This window comes from Pelobates fuscus, chromosome 3 (assembly GCF_036172605.1).
Source record: "Pelobates fuscus isolate aPelFus1 chromosome 3, aPelFus1.pri, whole genome shotgun sequence".
Classification (NCBI taxonomy): domain Eukaryota; kingdom Metazoa; phylum Chordata; class Amphibia; order Anura; family Pelobatidae; genus Pelobates; species Pelobates fuscus.
In genome coordinates, this window is record NC_086319.1 from 145496574 (window position 1) to 145514709 (window position 18136).

Consider the following 18136-nt stretch of genomic DNA (forward strand, 5'->3'; position numbering starts at 1 on the left):
ATCCTAGGTAAACTAAAAGATATAGATTTTCTCAGCTGTAAAGAAGCAAACTATATTAAACATGGCTTAAAAATCGTACATCCTCTTGATATTTACTCCAAATGAGTATCTCTTTAAAATGACATGAGCAATGCATTGAAAACTGGGCATGTTTATTTGAGCTGAGAGACAGTCACAGCTTTTTGATCGTAGAAGAGGAAGCTCAGTAACTAAGCATTACAGAAAAGCCCAAATAGGAAGTTCTCAGTAGGAGTGTCACTGGGAGGGACCAGACGAATCTGCTACCTACAGCTAGATAAAGCAGAAACCAACTCCTTCCAGTTTGCGGACTTCTTGTTCATAGAACGTTATCTTTCGTTTGAGTGTTCCACATCAGTCTCATTCTCTATGGCTCCCTGGCAAAAAACTGGCAAGGAGAGATACGGAGTTGGTATGTTGAACAAACTAATTTAATTCGTTTACATCTTTGGTTCATCTCCCTCTTTTTTGAACAGGAAGGATGTGGGCAGGTGCTGAAAAGATGAGTTCACAAATCTCCATCTTGACAATATATAATAATGACTTGAAATAATTAAAGTAACCTAGTGACTTGAAAATCTTCCAGTTTAATTTTTAATATGAACTTTTAATTATATGCATGTTACATTACAAATACTTATTAAAACATATTTATATGAATAGTTAAGAAAATATGGTAACACTAATATACTAATATTTTCAAAAGAAAAACAAAAGTATATGTGTGTATAAAAAAAACAAGTGTATGCTTTACATTCTATTTATATAAAAACAGCTTCAAAAAAGTGAACTAATACTATCACTTACATCACATTTTCCCTGGGTTAAGCATGCATAAATTGCAACACTTTAAACCACAACTCGGTTTTTAGCTTGTGTAGATTAAATCAATACAATTAGAACACTGTGTGTCTTCAACAAACATCTTTACATAAGCAAGTGGAAATTTTCATTTTTTTTTACGATAAAATCTTTATTATATAATATACATAAATATTTTCAGGTTTTTATCACGTGTAAGTATGATTATACCTTAAATTAATAGCAAACGGTTTCGTTTCATGTAGTAAGTAATGACATTTTTAAACATTTAATCTGCTGTGTGAATGCAGACCATGTGTGTCTCTTGAGAATGAAATGTACATAATTAAAGCCTCTATGCTGCCTTGCTGTGTTGTGTAGTTTAAGAGTGCTTTTCAAAACGTTAATAACTAATTTTGACTGTTAATAGAAAAAAATAGAATCTTTAAAAAATCACTTGTTAAACTATTAAATTTTTAAAATGAAGCAAGCATATGGGCAAAACTGCCGGGTCTCACATAATGTCATTCCAGCAGGAGAACTTTTAAATTTCTAATCTAACATACCGGTAGTTTATAAAAAATAATTGTTGTTACTTAAGTTAAGCACGTGCATCCCCTCTAATGCTGGGCAGCAAAATCTAGACTAAAAACTGCAGCACATGACTAATCTGTTTTCCATTTTCAGAATCACTTATGTGCTAGAATAACTTTTTATCTTGTTCCATTTCTTTTTCCTATTTGAATTGGGCAGACTGTGAACCCATAAAACAAATGTGTTTGTATTGCCCAGTAAGTGCTCTACATGGTCTTTTTGGGTTTACTGAGATTTGTGGAGAATTCATAAGGGAACTGCATATTTTAGGCAAAAATAGCGGAAAGTTAGGAAAAAAAAATCTCAATCTCAGCTACTTTTCTAGTTCAGCTATTTTAGCCTAATGTTTGTGCCTGTATTGTAATTTTTCTACAACTCCTGAATAAGTGTAGGTAAGGACCATGTTTGGGCAGTAGTATTCAAACCTTTAGCAAACTACATCTCATTGAATACCAGCCAAAAACACAGTGCTGACACTGGTTCTTGGGAATTGAAGTTAGTTAATGGTTTAGGGTCTGATATTTATACACCCTCGTCTAAGTTGAGTTAAGATAAAGATCTCATATGTGTAATATGAGATCAGATAACATTAAGGTTAGAAGAATGTTCAAAAGGAAAATACTAGAGCAAGACGTTCGAACAAAAAAGGACAAGGATAGGGACAAAAGGACATAGAAAAATCCCTATGAAAGAAGGAGCAAACCAAAAATAATAATAGTTAAAACATAACTTTTAATTAGATCATTATAAAATTCAAGTGATGATTATAAAAATCATCAGTATAGCCAAGATATAGAAAATTCAAATATAAGCTATAGTGGTCATATTAATTGGATACAAATCTATTTACTCATACTAGTATGTGAAATAACAAAGTATCTAATAGATGTGTTTCAATATTCAGTATACATTGTACCATCATTAACCCCCTAAGGAATGCGTACATAAATCCTCAAGGCACACTCCAGGGAGTAATTACTGCATGGGGTAAATGTATATATGGAAGTATAAAAGGTATATAGAAAAAAGGGAAAGTAGACCTAAAGGTTAATACTGATTCCACCTCGCAGGGGTTAATCTAAAGTATGCTCTGAGTAAGCTATACTATCGTGCCTTCGAGGGCACCCCTTAAAGTATATCTACCTCCCACCAGCTCTATACACGTAAAGCTAACTCTAAGTATAGAGGAGAAAAGCGGGGTGAAAAGTATATATATACCATACCCCACCCCTTGCCAAGAGATACCAATATAAGGCTAAATATAAAAGATAAAAACAAAGAACGAGATAACATCAGATCTTGATATTAGTGAATGCTGCGTGTCTTTTAAATCAGTATATATAATGCTTCAAAATCATCCCATATCTATAATGCACCAACACAGAAACGTCCCAACGCGCATTTCGCCATTAACTGGCTCTTTCCCGGGGAGAGCAACCTTACACTATCGCCCTTTAACTTAGAATTCTAAGATATTATATTTATTTCAGACATTGCCGGTCTTACTGCCGAGAGACTTCTTTAGAAAATTGCGATCTACATTCCTGTCATTTATATGGAATTATAAAACTCCACGTATTGCATATAATACATTGACACTACCTATCGAGAGAGGCGGCCTGGGTCTTCCGCATATCTATAGATACTATGTTGAGGTATTATGTGCGCAAATTAGAGACTGGACGGCTATTTGTGACTGAAGGGGGGCAGGTAAAGGGGATATTTACTTTACTTTTTTTTATTCATATTGAAATACTAGTCACAAGATTACATAATAAATTAACAGGTAGGATTTAATGTTACCATGCCATTGGTCATACTCCTTGCTGGTAGATACGTGCAAGTCTTTCTCCTGGTAGAAAGTTAGAAACCCCCAAATCCTTGAGGCTGAACTCCATACAAAATTAATGTTATCTCAAACCTTATGTACAAATGCAAAAATGTAGTTTATTCCATTATATTAAACATAAGCATAGTTTTACCCTAATAAGGAGAGCACTGAGTAGAATACTTGAACTTGTGCATCCATCTTCTGCTAGGAACCAACGTCACTGCTGTACTCTCGCGCATGGGTGATTGAGGTCTATGGAAGAGACTGGGTGGGGGAGGGCTGAGGCAGGTGACCGGCTGAGGGAAAGCAGAGGCAGATGGCCTGCTGAGTAGAACAGAGGCGGTGTGGATATAATCTTCTTGCTCTGCTCCCTTCGTGCCTGCTGTGATGCCGGGAGCCAGAATATGACATGATTCTAGCCCCAGCATCACTAAACAGCGCGCGAGGGAGCAGAGCAAAAAGAGCAGAAAGATGATGCAGCCCCAAAGGACACCAGGGAAATAATCCACTCCAGCTCTCCCAAAGGTAGGCAGGCCGGGTGGATTTATGTATAAAGCAAATAATCGTTTGTTAGTGTTGCAGTATCAGTGTGTGTCTGTCATTGAGTGTGTATGTCTGTCATTGTTTGTGTCTGTCAGTGTGTGTCTGTCAGGGAGTGTGTGTGTCAAATCAGTTAGTATGTCAATGTCAGTGGGAAAGGGATTTTTACTCACCCTTTTTCCTACTCTGTGTCAGTCTCACCGTGATTGGCCCCGCCTCCATATCTGAGATCATCAATCTTCTAATCTCAGCCAATCAGCATGTCCTGATAGATATGCATTGAATCAACATGGGAACATCCAGCGCCCACATACAGAGCATGGTTTATTCACCTACTTGCGTGTGGCCCTGCCCATGCCCCACCTCATTGGCTGAGATAATCACTTTTGATGATTTCAACCAATCCAATGCTTTCCCATAGGAGGTGTAAGCGCACACAGCAAAATGCAGGACTTCACCAATCAGCATTTTCTCATAGAAATGCATCTAATCAATGCATCTCTGGGAGGAATGTTCAGTGTTTTGCAGAGTGTGGAAACACTGAACCAGGAAACACCTCTAGTGGCCATCTGAGTTACGGCCACTAGTTTTGACCCTAGGCAGTAATGTAAATACTTCTCTGAAAAGGCAGTGTCTACATTAAATTGCCTGCCGGGGCATACTATACTCACTAGAGTAATTACATTACGTTGTAGTGATTCTGGTGACTTTAGTGTCCCATTAAGATTTGTTGTTTTTTTTGTCCTTGCAAAACCTGTTTGCTAAGATTTTTAGCTGGATCCTATATTCCAATCAAATTTGTCAAGCTCTGACTTAGGGACAACTCCATGAATGTCCTTAATTGGCCCATCGAGTGCCTGTATTTGAACCCAATTGAACACCTGAAAATGCCTGTCCACCGACAGTCCCCATGCAACCTGTTTAACCTGACAGAGCTTGAGAGTATCTGCAGAGATAAATGGCAGAAATAACCCAAATCCAGATGCACAAAGCTTGTCACATCATACCCAAAAAACCATTGCCAAAGGTGCTTTAAGCACTTAGGGGCTGAATTCTTATGTCAGTGTGTTCTATTTTTTATTTATTTTATTTGCAACGGTGTAAAAATTCTGGTTTTAGCTATATTACATTTACAAAAAAATAATTTAAACAATTGTTGCATAAAAGGCTGTAACATAAAAAAGGAGAGATCCGAATAATTCCTGAATGCACTGCACATATGTGCAATAAAGTACAACTGGTCTCAATAGACACCTTAAGTGAACTACTTAATGATAGGCCATTGCCTTTTCTGCATGAAACAATGCTTCATTGCACAGTTGTTTTTACCACAGACATTTAATTATTTCAATTAATCTATGGTGATAAAATGCAGTAGCCTCGTCTCTTGTCTTTCATGCTCCCTGGCTTCGACTGCGACCTACAGAGTCTGCATAGATCCAATCTGCACCTTGCAGCTCGTGCTGTAGCAGCTTCGTTGATGCCCATGCAAGGCTAAACCAATAAAAAAAAAAAAAAAAAGATTACTGGCCCGGAATGACCTGTTCTTTGCTACAGGAATTGTCAGTGGAAGTATTGAACATTTTTTCTATTGTTCAACCCGCCTCTAAAGTGATCTCTTATGATAGAATAATTAATTAGCAGGGCATGTTATAATACAAATTGGAAAACTGATATAGGAACTGGTGTCCAGAGGTGTCATATTATACCTTATGAGCTACGGAAGGTTTCGATGTTTTCAGTTATGTCCCCATATGGCTCATGGTCTAAAATATGTATGTATTTTTTTGTAATGTGTGTTTTTGGATAAAACATGTGATATTTCTTTATTTGTGTTAGGTTAATGTATGTTTTAGATACAAGTGTTCTCTGCATGTGTGAGTGTACTAACGGATGTGTTTTGTGTGTATACATGTAAAAACACTGATCAGCCACAACATAAAACCACTTACAGGTGAAGCGAATAACATTGATTATATAATTACAATGGCACCTGTCAAGGGATGGGATATATTAGGCATTAAGTGAACAGCCTGTTCTTGAATTTCATGTGCTGGAAGCAGGAAAAACTGGCAAGCAAAAAGATCTAGGTGACTTTGACAAGGGCCAAATAGTGATGGCTAGACAACTGGGTCAGAGCATCTCCAAAACAGCGCATCTCCAAACACGTTGTAGCAAGCCAAGAGGTTTGAGGAGGTCATAGTGTACAAGCATACGTGAGCCCAATAGTTTATGTTTGGAGACCTCAAAAGCTTGTTGGCATTCTACTGACCACTCTCATCTGGAGTTACATAGTTACATAGTTGAAAAGAGACTTGTGTCCATCAAGTTCAGCCTTCCTCACATATGTTTTTGCTGTTGATCCAAAAGAAGGCAAAACAACCTAGTCTGAAGCACTTCCAATTTAGCAAAAACTAGGAAAAAATTCCTTCTTGACTCCAAAACAGCAGTCAGATGTCTGGATCAAGCAGCTTTTACCCCACTAATTAGAAATTATATACCTGTGTCTTGTGTTTTTGCAAATATTTATCCAACTGCAGTTTAAACATCTGTATGGACTCTGATAAAACCACCTCTCCAGGCAGAGAATTCCATATCCTTATTGCTTTTACTGTAAAAAAAACCTTTTCTTTGCCTTAGATAAAATCTAATTTCTTCCAGCCTAAATGTGTGACCTTGTGTCCTATGTATAGCCCTGCTTATTAATAGATTTCCAGATAATGGTTTGTACTGGCCTCAAATATATTAGGATAATGTTATCATATGCCCTCTGAGGTGTCATTTTTCCAAACTAAAGATATTTCAATTTTTTAACCTTTCTTCGTAACTAAAATGCTCCATTCCTTTTATCAATTTTGTAGCTCATCTTTGTATTTTTTCTAGTGCCATTATATCCTTCTTTAGAACAGGTGCCCAAAATTGCACAGCATATTCAAGGTGTGGTCTTACCAGCGATTTATAGGCAAAATTATATTTTCATCCCGAGAATTTATGCCCCTATTTATACATGACAAAACCTTACTGGCCTTAGCAACTGCAGATTGACATTGCATATTGCTGCCTAATTTGTTGTCTATTACAATTCCCAAATCCTTCTCGTGTGTGGTTATCCCTAATTCACTGCCATTTAGGGTATAAGTTGCTTGTGCATTCTTGACCCCGAAGTGCAAAACTTTGCATTTCTCTAGATTAAATTTCATCTGCCATTTTAGTGCCCAGTCCCCCAATCTATCCAGATCCCTCTGCAGCAAAGCAATATCTTGCTCACATTTTATTACTTTACAAAGTTTTGTGTCATCTGCAAACACTGAAACATGGCTTTCAATGCCTATTTCAAGATCATTTATAAATATGTTAAATAGAAGCGGTCCAAGAACAGAACCCTGAAGTAGACCACTTACCACTTTTGTCCAGTCAGAGAATTTACCATTAATGACAACTCGTTGTACTCTTTCCTTAAAGCGGCACTGTCATGGGCGAATCCCGTTTTCTTTTAACCCCCCTCCTGCCTCCACTACATCTAACTGACCCCCTAGTCACCCCCAAATGCCCCTAAGCGCCCCATATTGCCTATTTTTTAATCTTTATTTTCTGCCCGATCTATATTCAGGGCGCCGCCATCTTTGTGTGGGTAGATGAAGTCCCTGTGGGACATGTCATCTGCCCACAAAAGATAGCGCTGTGAGATTCCCGCACATGCCCAGTTAAACACCTGGACATGCGAACAGGAATTTCATCTACTCATTCATTCATCAGACAGACGATTGAATGAATAGAAAAATCAGACGAACAAACAAACACTGAATATCAGTGTTCGTTTGTTCGTTCAGTTTATTACAAGGAGGGAGCTACCGGCTCGCAGCTCCCTCCTTGTAATATGTAACTATAGAAGCGTCAGGGAGCTGTGCTCCCCGCCACTTCCTAAGCCCCCCATGTCCCCCTCTCACTCTATGGGGGTCAATATGACTCCCATAATAGCATAAGGGAGATTAAAATCTCCCGAATGCCCCTACTCGCTATACCGCGAGTAGGGGCATGTCCACTAAACAGTGAGCAGCCAGTGGCTGCTCACTGTTTAAAAACAAACAAACTACTAACCGCCACCCCCTCCCCCCTCCTGCGCGGGGGTGGGAGCCAGGGGGGAGGACAGTAGGCCCCCCCCTTAATGTTTTTTTATTTATTATTCTTTATTTTTGTAGTGCATAAGAGGTGCATACTTGCGCAAGGTACCCCGTCGGCAATCCTCTTGCAATGTCAAAGAGTACATAACAGTGGGGTTAACATACATGCACAATGTTTATATTTATAAATGAACAACTTCGGTTAAATTACGTTGAGTATGCTTGGATAACAGTTTTCAGAGTAACAATAGTAATGTTGGGATAGACTAAGCTGCCAGGATACAGGTCCTGCAGATAGGGTGTACTAGAAGAGGGTTCACTATATGCATGAGAGCAGTACTTTGCCATGTCTAGGGTAACTGGGAGGGTATACTCGTGTTACACCATGAAGATGGTAATCTCAAGACATATGTAGGTGAACAGGTGTTATTGCGGAATTCAGTTAAGCTAAGAGGCTCTCATTGCCGCAACAGCAGGCACCAATTAGTACGAGAATACAGGTGCCATTTTGACTCATGCCACCGTGTCTGCTTCAAGGTAGGGTAGTCTAGGCTACATAACAGGTAAGTGCCTTGCCCTTTAAAGAGAGTACGCGATCTTAGCTGCCACATTGCTCCGGTATAAGGAGCGCAAGTTAACACTATGACACTGGAGCGTGTACATGTTTGCTATATTATGTCATAAAGTAGGTAAAACATTGTGTGTGTACATTAGGGTAGGTTAGGTTATACTTTTCAACTTATCTGGGCACATGCACAAGGTGGGTATCAGAGCATCAGGGCTTCGCCAACGGTAACATTGTCCCATAAATTGTAAGCTGGAGAGACAGGAGTTTGGCCTCCAGCTCCACTGGCCTGTCCATTTACCTCCCTAGCCTATGCCAACATGGTCCATTGAACTGTCCAGCATAGAGGTGACTTGCCAGGGAGCGACTTGCTCGTTTGGTGAGGATATACTCGGCCATAGGTAGCTTGAGTGTCGGCTCAGAGGTGACCGGGGAGTTCTCTCCGTGTAGCTGAGGACAGACGCCTGCATGATGGGACTCGTCACACTGTGGTAGCGGCTGGCAGGGTGTCGGACTACTCTTCGCCACCCCAGCTGGTCGTGCGGTTTCCGCGGCTGACGTCGCTTTACTCGGTTGGGAGGCGGGTGCTTGTTCTGTTTGGATTCCATGCCCAGCTTTGTTCGCACTGGAGCAGAGCCTCGACGTTTTGGGGGTGGGAATCCTCCCCTGCCCCGGTGCTGCGGGAGGGCTGGTGTTTGTAGGCTACCAGCCTGGGGACCCACGAGACCCAGGGTCGCCCCTTGCGGGGTAGTGCGGTGGGTATCATTCAGTCGCTGGCTTGGTCGCTGTGCTGCTCTCCACCGATGTGGCCGGCACCTCCGGGTCATACCCTTCGTTGTGCTCAGCCTGGGAGGGCTACGGACGTGTGGAGCCGGAGTGTGGTTCCTAGAACAGCCCCGGTGGGTGACCCCGTACCTCCGCCTGTCTTCGGCTCTCATCCTTGCGGCGTTTTGGCAGCGTGGGGTTGCTGGCTGCATGTAGGCCTCTAGTTTCGCCCAAAAGCAATCAAAGATTCTGTCGATAGGATCTCTCGTGCAATCTGTAGTTGCTGCTGTAGCAGTTTGGTGCCATCGCTTGTCCGACACTTGCGTGTCAGGATGCTCCACCATCTTGGGGACCCCTGCCTCCATTTTGTGTAGGGAGATCTGTGCGCCTGTCTCTTGGTGCGGAGGCCAGAGCGGGGACCGAGATATCCCCCATCGGTCCATGGGGGGGGGGGTAGTTTGTTCCTCACTCTTAATGCGGTTGGCATCTGGGGGGGATGGCGGCCTTCCGACCCCCGTGCCTCCGCTAGGCCTCACGTTGCCGCTGCGGTTCCCGGTCGAGTACGTCGCCATGGATGGTACCGACAGGTCTGTGGAAACTTCCTCCGTGTACTGAGCACAATTGCGGTAAGTTTCCATCAGTCAGATTCGGGTTATACGCATTTTTTGGACTCTCTCCGCAGGAGCTCACACAGCGTGCGACTTGTCTGTTAGCTGGTTCAGCTCCCCCTTAATGTTTTTAAGGGCCCCCACCCACCGCTCGGGGTGGGGGCTGTGGGGGAGGACATTAGGTCCCCCCCCTTATTGTTTTTTAGGGCCCCCACCCACCGCTCAGGGGTGGGGGCCAGGGGGGGGAGGACAGTAGGTCCCCCCCTTATTGTTTTTTAGGGCCCCCACCCACCGCTCAAGGGTGGGTGCCAGGGGGGGAGGACAGTAGGTCCCCCCCTTATTGTTTTTTAGGGCCTCCACCCACCGCTCAGGGGTGGGGACCAGGGGGGGAGGACAGTAGGTCCCCCCCCACCATTCTTATATAGGGCCCCCACCCACCGCTGAGGGGTGTGGGCTGGGGGAAGGACAGTAGGTCCCCCCTTATTGTTTTTTAGTGCCCCCACCCACCGCTCAGGGGTGGGGGCCGGGGGAAGGAGAGTAGGTCCCCCCCTTATCCTTATTTAGGGCCCCCACCCACCGCACAGGGGTGGGGGCAGGGGTGGACAATAGGTCCCCCCATTGTGATTTATAGCCCCCACCCACCGCGCAGGTGTGGGGGCCGGGGGAGGGGAGGACACTAGCCCCATTGTCATTTAGGGCCCCCACTTGTCGCCCATGGTTGGGGGCCGGGGGGGAGGACAATAGGTTCCCCCCACCTAATTGTTATTTAGGGGGCCCTTGTTGGTTAGTAGTTTGTTTTTTTTAAACAGTGAGCAGCCACAGGCTGCTCACTGTTTACTAGACATGCTCCTACTCGCGGTATAGCAAGTAGGGGCAGAATTTACTAATACTAAGTAATCTTTACTTAGTATTAATAAATTTGGCTGAAAGACCAATTTAGGTCTTTCAGCCTTTTGGTAGATAACTCCCTAATACCGTGGGAATTAGGGAGCTATCTACTAAGCGGCTGCAAGATGCAGCCACAGCACGAATAGGATCGGAGTTTCATTCATTCGAATGAAATTGCGATCAAAAACAAAGTCCCGAATTGCATCCTAACACAAATGGAGAAACTCTTCTAATTCTGTTAAGATGCAATTCGGCAGTTTTGCCGGCGTTCTGTCTAAGTGACAGGACGCTCGGCAATACTGACAGGAAGCATTGTGGGAACAGGGAGGAAAGCTAAGGATTGTGGGAAAATTGCTCTGACCAGCGGAAATGAAGCACACTTTGCTCCTCAGCTGGTCAAAGCTGGTCAAGCGGAGGAAACCTACATAAGGCAAAGAGTCCCTACTTTGTCTTATGAGTTTAAAGAAAACTAAAGAAGACAGGAAGAAATGAAGAACAGATCCCGAGAGAGGGGAAGAAGAGGAAGAGATTGAGGAAAGGTAAGTTCGGCATGACAGTGCCGCTTTAAGCCAATGTTCTACCCAAGAACAAGAATAATCATCTAGACCAATTTCTTTTAGTTTGAAGACTAACCTATTGATACCGGAGAAACTGACGGAAGCCAAGCACAGAGAGATGGACACAGGTTTCTTCAGGAAGGAAGAGATTCTTTATTGGATCACCGATCGGGACTCAGAGGGACTAGCGTCACCAAAATACAGCAAGTTCTGAGCCCCGGACAATAGTGCAGGCTCCTTATATTGGCACATAACTCCTCCCATATTAAGCTCCACCCGCACATTCTCTTAACCAATCAACACAAATAAGAATTAACTTCCTGTTTGACCGCATGGCTTGTCCAGCACAATGGAGGAGGGGGAATACTACATCCTGTATTCTTGCACATGCTCCGTACACTACTGATCGTATCTTGCCTCGTGCAACCAACTGATCGATACGTCAGCATATGCACGTACACATGCCACGTGGTAATCTCGGCCTACTAAATTTATCTTTTACCGAGATTCCACCACATTCCCCCCTTTGATGCCTCTTGATATTTCACAATTACTTGAGGCATCACTTAACCTTGGTTTGCATACACCGCAAGTTACCATGAACCAGACCAGACTTATCTTATGATGTGAATCTTCAACACTCATCTTCCTGCATTGGTTCTCCCTGATCTAAAGCCTTATACTTATAAATCGCCATTATCTGTGCAGCAGCCTTCCTCTCTGCTATATTTTCTATCAGGCTTTGCACAGACCTAACTACTAAGGGTATAAGACACGGCAGGAGTAGACACAACATTAAAATTAGTAGGACTCCACCTACCACTGCCTTAAGCCCTCCAAACCACTCATACCAGCTACCAAACCAACTACTTGGATTATACCCTTTCCATACCTGAGTAGGCACATGCGCTAGTTTAACCATATGGCTAGTAAGCTCAGCTATTGCCTGCCCTTCGTCATCTATTTGAAGACAGCAATTGCTCAGGTTAAACTTCCCACATACACCTCCCTCTACTGCCAAAAGGTAATCCAAGGCTAATCTATTTTGGTAGACTGCCGTCCTCATCCTGGTGTTATGCTTCGCTAGAAGATTGAGCGCTTGTGATGTCTCGTTAGTAATAATCTCAACCACCGCCTGTAATCTTATAATACGGTTGAGCATATAAATAGGGGTTCTGTAACCAAAGGTACCATCCTCAGCCCACGTGGCTGGCCCATAATAATCTATGATACGCTGGGGAGGCCATTCATTATCTTCCCAGGTGCCTATCTCTATGGGTCCCCTTTTCTTCCTATGATTCACATCATACACTTTAACACCTAAAGTCTCACCTGTTTCAATCGGTAACAAGAAGAAGGATGGTTTGAGCATACCCAACACACATGCCCCTTCCCAGTCCTGTGGCAACTCCGAATAGGCTTTCTTACCACAGATCCAGTACAAATTTGGTGGTTTTAGATTAGATGGTTCTGAGACATTTGAAGCCGACCACCAAGTTGTATTCTTTGTATCATCATCATAAGCTTTTTGCCCTAGACAAGTTAATTCTCCTACAGAAGTGTTATACATTATTCCTTTCCTTGCTATGCAAACATAACCTATGATGGAGGTCTTTAATCTCCACTCAGATTTACCTCTAACACTCATATGATAATCGGCTTGTGTAGATATTAGTTGGTCAACTGCCTCAGAACCGGACATTACCTCCTTTGCTTCCCAAGGCCATTGGTCTCCCATGTTAGTACCTCCACACACATAGCAGTTGGTAACATTAAGACTACCGGCAATACTTTCAGCTAAGTCAATGAACAGGTTTTTAGCATTATGGGGGATCTTATTATCTATACTCATCTCTTCATAAAAGGAATGGTATACTTGATGAGTTTGGGAGGATACCGTATCAGTCTCTATCCCTATAAACAATACTGTCCCAGGATCTAAACCCGTCCCGTATATTTGAAACCCAAATAAATTGCCATATTTGTCTAAGAACTTATCGGGGTTATTTATAAGTATATGGATGGGATTACATTCCATAGACTTACAATATGGGCTAGTCGGCAACTTAGTCACTATCATGTCTTTGTCTACTGTCTGTCCCCAAGTCGCCCACCCCACACAAGACCAATATGGGCAAAAGTTATAGTCTTTATTTGGGCATCTAGGACTTACATATTTATTTTTACTACTGGGACAAATATATTTATCATTAGACCCATACGTCCTCTCCCATCTAAGATCCCCACATACATTCCACGGCTTTCTACCACTCGATATCGCTTTACACGCATCAAATAGCAGAACACCCGAAGAATGTACGGATTCTAACACCGTTTTATTAATTAGGGTCCCCTGAGGATCTCCATTCCTGAGAGTCAACCAAATTGTACGAGGTTGATACTCCGGACTGAAGCACTTAGGTTCTCCTACTCCTAAATGGCACACACTATAGTCTATATTTAAGTATCTACATCTCGATACATCTCCTTTACACTCGTATTGTGAATGCCAGATTAGGGTTTGGGAAATATGGTTACCTGTTCTCGTAGTCTTAATGCATACCTCACAGCTAGGAGTGTCGGTACCTCTACCTTCCTGAACATAAAAACACATATAAATAAACACTATCAAAAGCACATCTTTCGCCGTCATCCTCAGTCTTCGTCCGTGCGAAGGCACCTCAGCTTCCAGGATGTAAGGGCTGCAGGGAATGGAGTTCTGCTCGTCTTCACAGGAGTCCCTTCGAGACTTTCCCTGGCTTATAAACTATACGTCGGTGGGCGGACAGGCTTTATTATGGCCTTCTCACTCACGCACCAAATCCCCAAAATAATAAAATTTGTAATCCACAATAGTTCCTCGTTACTCCGACTGAGTAGTGCGTTTTAACTGGATCTTGCAGGGATTCTCTGGATCTGCTGTAACTTGCCAAGAATCGACTGTTGCTGGTTTAACCCTGGAGTGATGTATCCACGGAGGCACTTCGGCTACTTTTATCGCTGTAGGGGTAGACAAAAGAACAACATAAGGACCTCTCCACTTGGGCCCTAACGGTACATTATTCCACTCTTTAATCCACACTTGATCTCCTGGATGATAACTATGAACAGGGGGATAAATATTCACAGGTAATCTATCTTGTACCCATGTCTGTACCTCCTCCATAGTCTTACCCAACTCTACAACCTGCTGCCGGGTAATTCCTTCTCCCAACTGACTCAAATCCCCCCTTAAGTTACCAAGTACGGGAGGTGGTCGCCCATACATGATTTCAAAAGGAGAGAGGCCCATCCTTCTGGTAGGGGTACTGCGGATTCGCAATAGAGCTATGGGTAAGAGAACGTTCCACTTAAGTTGGGTTTCCTGACACATTTTAGCCAACTGGTTCTTAATAGTTCTATTCATTCTCTCTACCTTACCAGAGCTCTGGGGTCTATATGCAGTATGAAGCCTCCACTTTATACCAAGCATATGAGTCAGTTGTTGTAGGCACTGATGAACAAAAGCTGGACCATTGTCCGATCCTATAGAACAGGGTAGTCCATATCGGGGTATTATTTCTCGTAGCAGGAATCTCACAACTTCTCCTGCTTTCTCTGTACGAGTAGGACATGCTTCTACCCAGCCTGAATAGGTGCACACAATTACCAGCAGGTAACGATGTCCACCCGATTTAGGCATCACTGTAAAGTCTATTTGTAGATCGGACATGGGGAGTCCCAACATAAACTGGACTCCTGGTGGCTTTACTGGTCCTTGTCTTGCATTATTTTTAGCACACGTTACACATCTTCGTACAATGGCCTGAGTCAAGTTGGACAATCTTGGTATGTAGAAATGTTTTCTGAGAGATTCTTCAGTACTGTCTCTCCCAGAATGTGTCCCGTTATGATAATTTTGGACAATTTCTACTGCTAGTGATGCTGGTATGACTATTCTTCCATCTTCTAGCTGATACCACTTGTTCTCCAAATACTTTCCTGGTTCAGTCTTTAACCACTCCTCTTCTTGAGCTGTATAAGCTGGAGTCCATTGGGACAGTGGAGTTGGTATAAGAGCAGCTATATGCCCCACATACTCCTGTCTTCCTGATTCAGCAGCACGCTTGGCTGCACTATCTGCCATCCGATTTCCCTTGGTTACATCACCATCTCCTCTCAGATGCGCTCGACAATGTATGATACCGACTTCTTTCGGCTCCCACACTGCTTCCAATAGTTGTAGGATTTCAGCTGCGTATTTGATTTCTTTTCCTTCTGAATTCAGTAGTCCTCTTTCTTTATACAAAGCTCCGTGGGCATGAGTGGTTAAAAACGCATATTTGGAGTCCGTGTAGATGTTTACTCTTAAACCTTCAGCCAATTGTAACGCTCGTGTCAGTGCTATCAATTCTGCCTTTTGTGCTGATGTTCCTTTCGCCAGTGGCCGAGCTTCTATCACCTTGTCTATTGTTGTCACTGCATATCCTGCATAGCGGATCCCTTCTTTCACATAACTACTGCCGTCGGTATAATATTGAACATCGGGGTTCTGGATGGGAAAATCACGAAGATCTGGTCTACTTGAGAATACTTCATCCATTACTTCCAAACAATCATGTTGACTTTCAGTAGGTTGTGGCAAAAGGGTAGCTGGATTTAAGGTGTTTACAGTCTCTAAATGCACTCTGGTATTTTCACACAACATTGCTTGATACTTGGTCATACGGCTGTTACTAAACCAATGATTTCCTTTGTAATCCAACAACGTCTGTACTGCATGTGGGACTCGTACATAAAGTTCTTGACCCAGAGTGAGTTTATCGGCTTCAGCTACTAGCAGGGCGGCTGCAGCTACGGCTCTTAGACAAGGTGGAAGTCCGCTGGCCACTGCATCCAATTGCTTAGACATGTAGGCAACAGGTCTTTGCCATGATCCCAAGTACTGTGTCAATACTCCCACAGCCATTCTTCTTTGCTCGTGTACATACAAGTAGAATGGTCGTGTGTGATCAGGTAGACCTAATGCTGGGGCACTCATCAAAGCCTTCTTCACATCTTCAAATGCCGTTTGCTGTTCTTGGGTCCATAAGAAGGGGTCGTGCTCTGTACCTTTGATAGCTGCGTACAGAGGTTTTGCCAGTATCGCATAGCTGGGAATCCATATCCTACAGAAGCCTGCTGCCCCCAAGAATTCTCGCACTTGTCTTCTATTCTTGGGTATTGGTATTTGGCAGACAGCTTCTTTTCTCTCTGGCCCCATAATTCTTTGACCTTCAGAGATATGGAATCCCAGATATTTGACAGTTGGCAAACACAACTGAGCCTTCTTTCTAGACACCTTGTATCCTGCCTTCCAGAGAATGTGTAGTAGATTGTGCGTTGCTTGCTGACAGATTTCTTTTGTAACTGCTGCTATCAACAAGTCATCTACATATTGTAACAATACACACTCTCCTGGGATGGATTCGAAATCCAGTAGATCTTGACTTAGGGCTGAACCAAATAGGGTAGGTGAATTTTTAAACCCTTGGGGCAGTCTTGTCCAAGTCATTTGGCGTTTTGAGCCCGTTACAGCGTTCTCCCATTGGAAAGCGAAAATACATTGACTTTCTGCGGCAATTCGGAGGCAAAAGAAGGCATCTTTGAGGTCTAAGACTGTAAAGTAGGTAGCCCCGCCCGGAATTAAAGCAAGCAGGTTATATGGATTGGGTACAACTGGATGTATACTAACAACCGCATCATTGACTGCTCTCAAGTCCTGCACAGGTCGATACTCATCTGTACCGGGCTTTTGAACAGGCAGCAATGGGGTGTTCCAGGGGGAAGTACAGAATTTTAGGATACCATACCGTATGAACTTATCCAGATAGGATTGGATATTCTTCTTAGCCTTCTGCGGGATGTGGTATTGTCTTAGGCTCACTGGATAAACCCCAAGTTTTAGTTCAATTTTTATAGGTGGAATATTGCGGGCCAGTCCTGGTGGGTTGTTCTCTGCCCAAACTCCTGGTATGTTAAATAATGTCTCATCACTCCTAGGGTTTTGGCTAGTCAACGCTGTATAAAGTCGCCACTCTTCTTCCTTTGGTACGGATAATGTCATGATACCTGAAGGTCCATTAAACTTTAAGGATGTTGTTCCATTTGGTAGGAACGTAATCTGCGCTTGTAATTTTGATAGCATATCACGTCCCAGCAATTGGACTGGACATTCAGGCATATAAAGGAATTGATGTTTTACTACGTGGCCTCCCAATGTACAGAGTCGACTTTTAAGAACCGGTTTTTCAGCACTTCTTCCAGTTGCTCCTATCACAGTAATAGTCCTTCCAGATGGAGGAGCAACTAGATTAGTCACCACTGAATGTTCAGCACCAGTGTCGATCATGAACGCACTCCTTTTTCCCCCTATTGATACCTCGACCATAGGCTCCGCTCGACCAAGGGGGATGGAGCCCGGTCGGTATCAATAGTCCTCCATGACCGTGTCAGCCAATCCCACAAAGTCCCTACCTTCTCTATCGCGGGACCTTTGCGCTGCTGGAATATACCTGTCTTCCCTAACACTTCCTCTGTTCCCATTACTCCCTCTATTACCATTACTCCCTCCGGGGCTTCCTCTACCTCTCGCTCTGCCTCTAAAGTTTCCATAACCTATCCTAGGTCTGTCTTTCTCACACTGTTCTCTACGAGGACACTCATTTCTCCAATGCCCTTCTTCCCTACAGTATGCGCACTGATTTCTACTTAGAGGTTCCTCATTCCATCTACTATCGCCTCTATCTGGGCCCCGTCTATCTACGCCTGCGATCGCTACCGCTAGCATGTCTGCCTTTCTACGCATCTTGCGCTCTTCCTCTTTCTTA

General features: G+C 43.2%; 1 protein-coding gene across 1 annotated transcript in view; it reads left to right on the forward strand.

Annotated features, from left to right (window-relative positions):
- The first annotated feature begins 286 nt into the window (after nucleotides 1-286).
- The window catches only part of DOCK2 (dedicator of cytokinesis 2), an 816002-nt gene continuing 798152 nt past the window's right edge, over nucleotides 287-18136 (forward strand). Inside the window, exon 1 of the mRNA XM_063447503.1 lies at nucleotides 287-430. Within this exon, the coding sequence (XP_063303573.1) occupies nucleotides 388-430 (43 nt within the window). The 5' untranslated portion in view covers nucleotides 287-387. The remainder of the gene's footprint in view (nucleotides 431-18136) is intronic.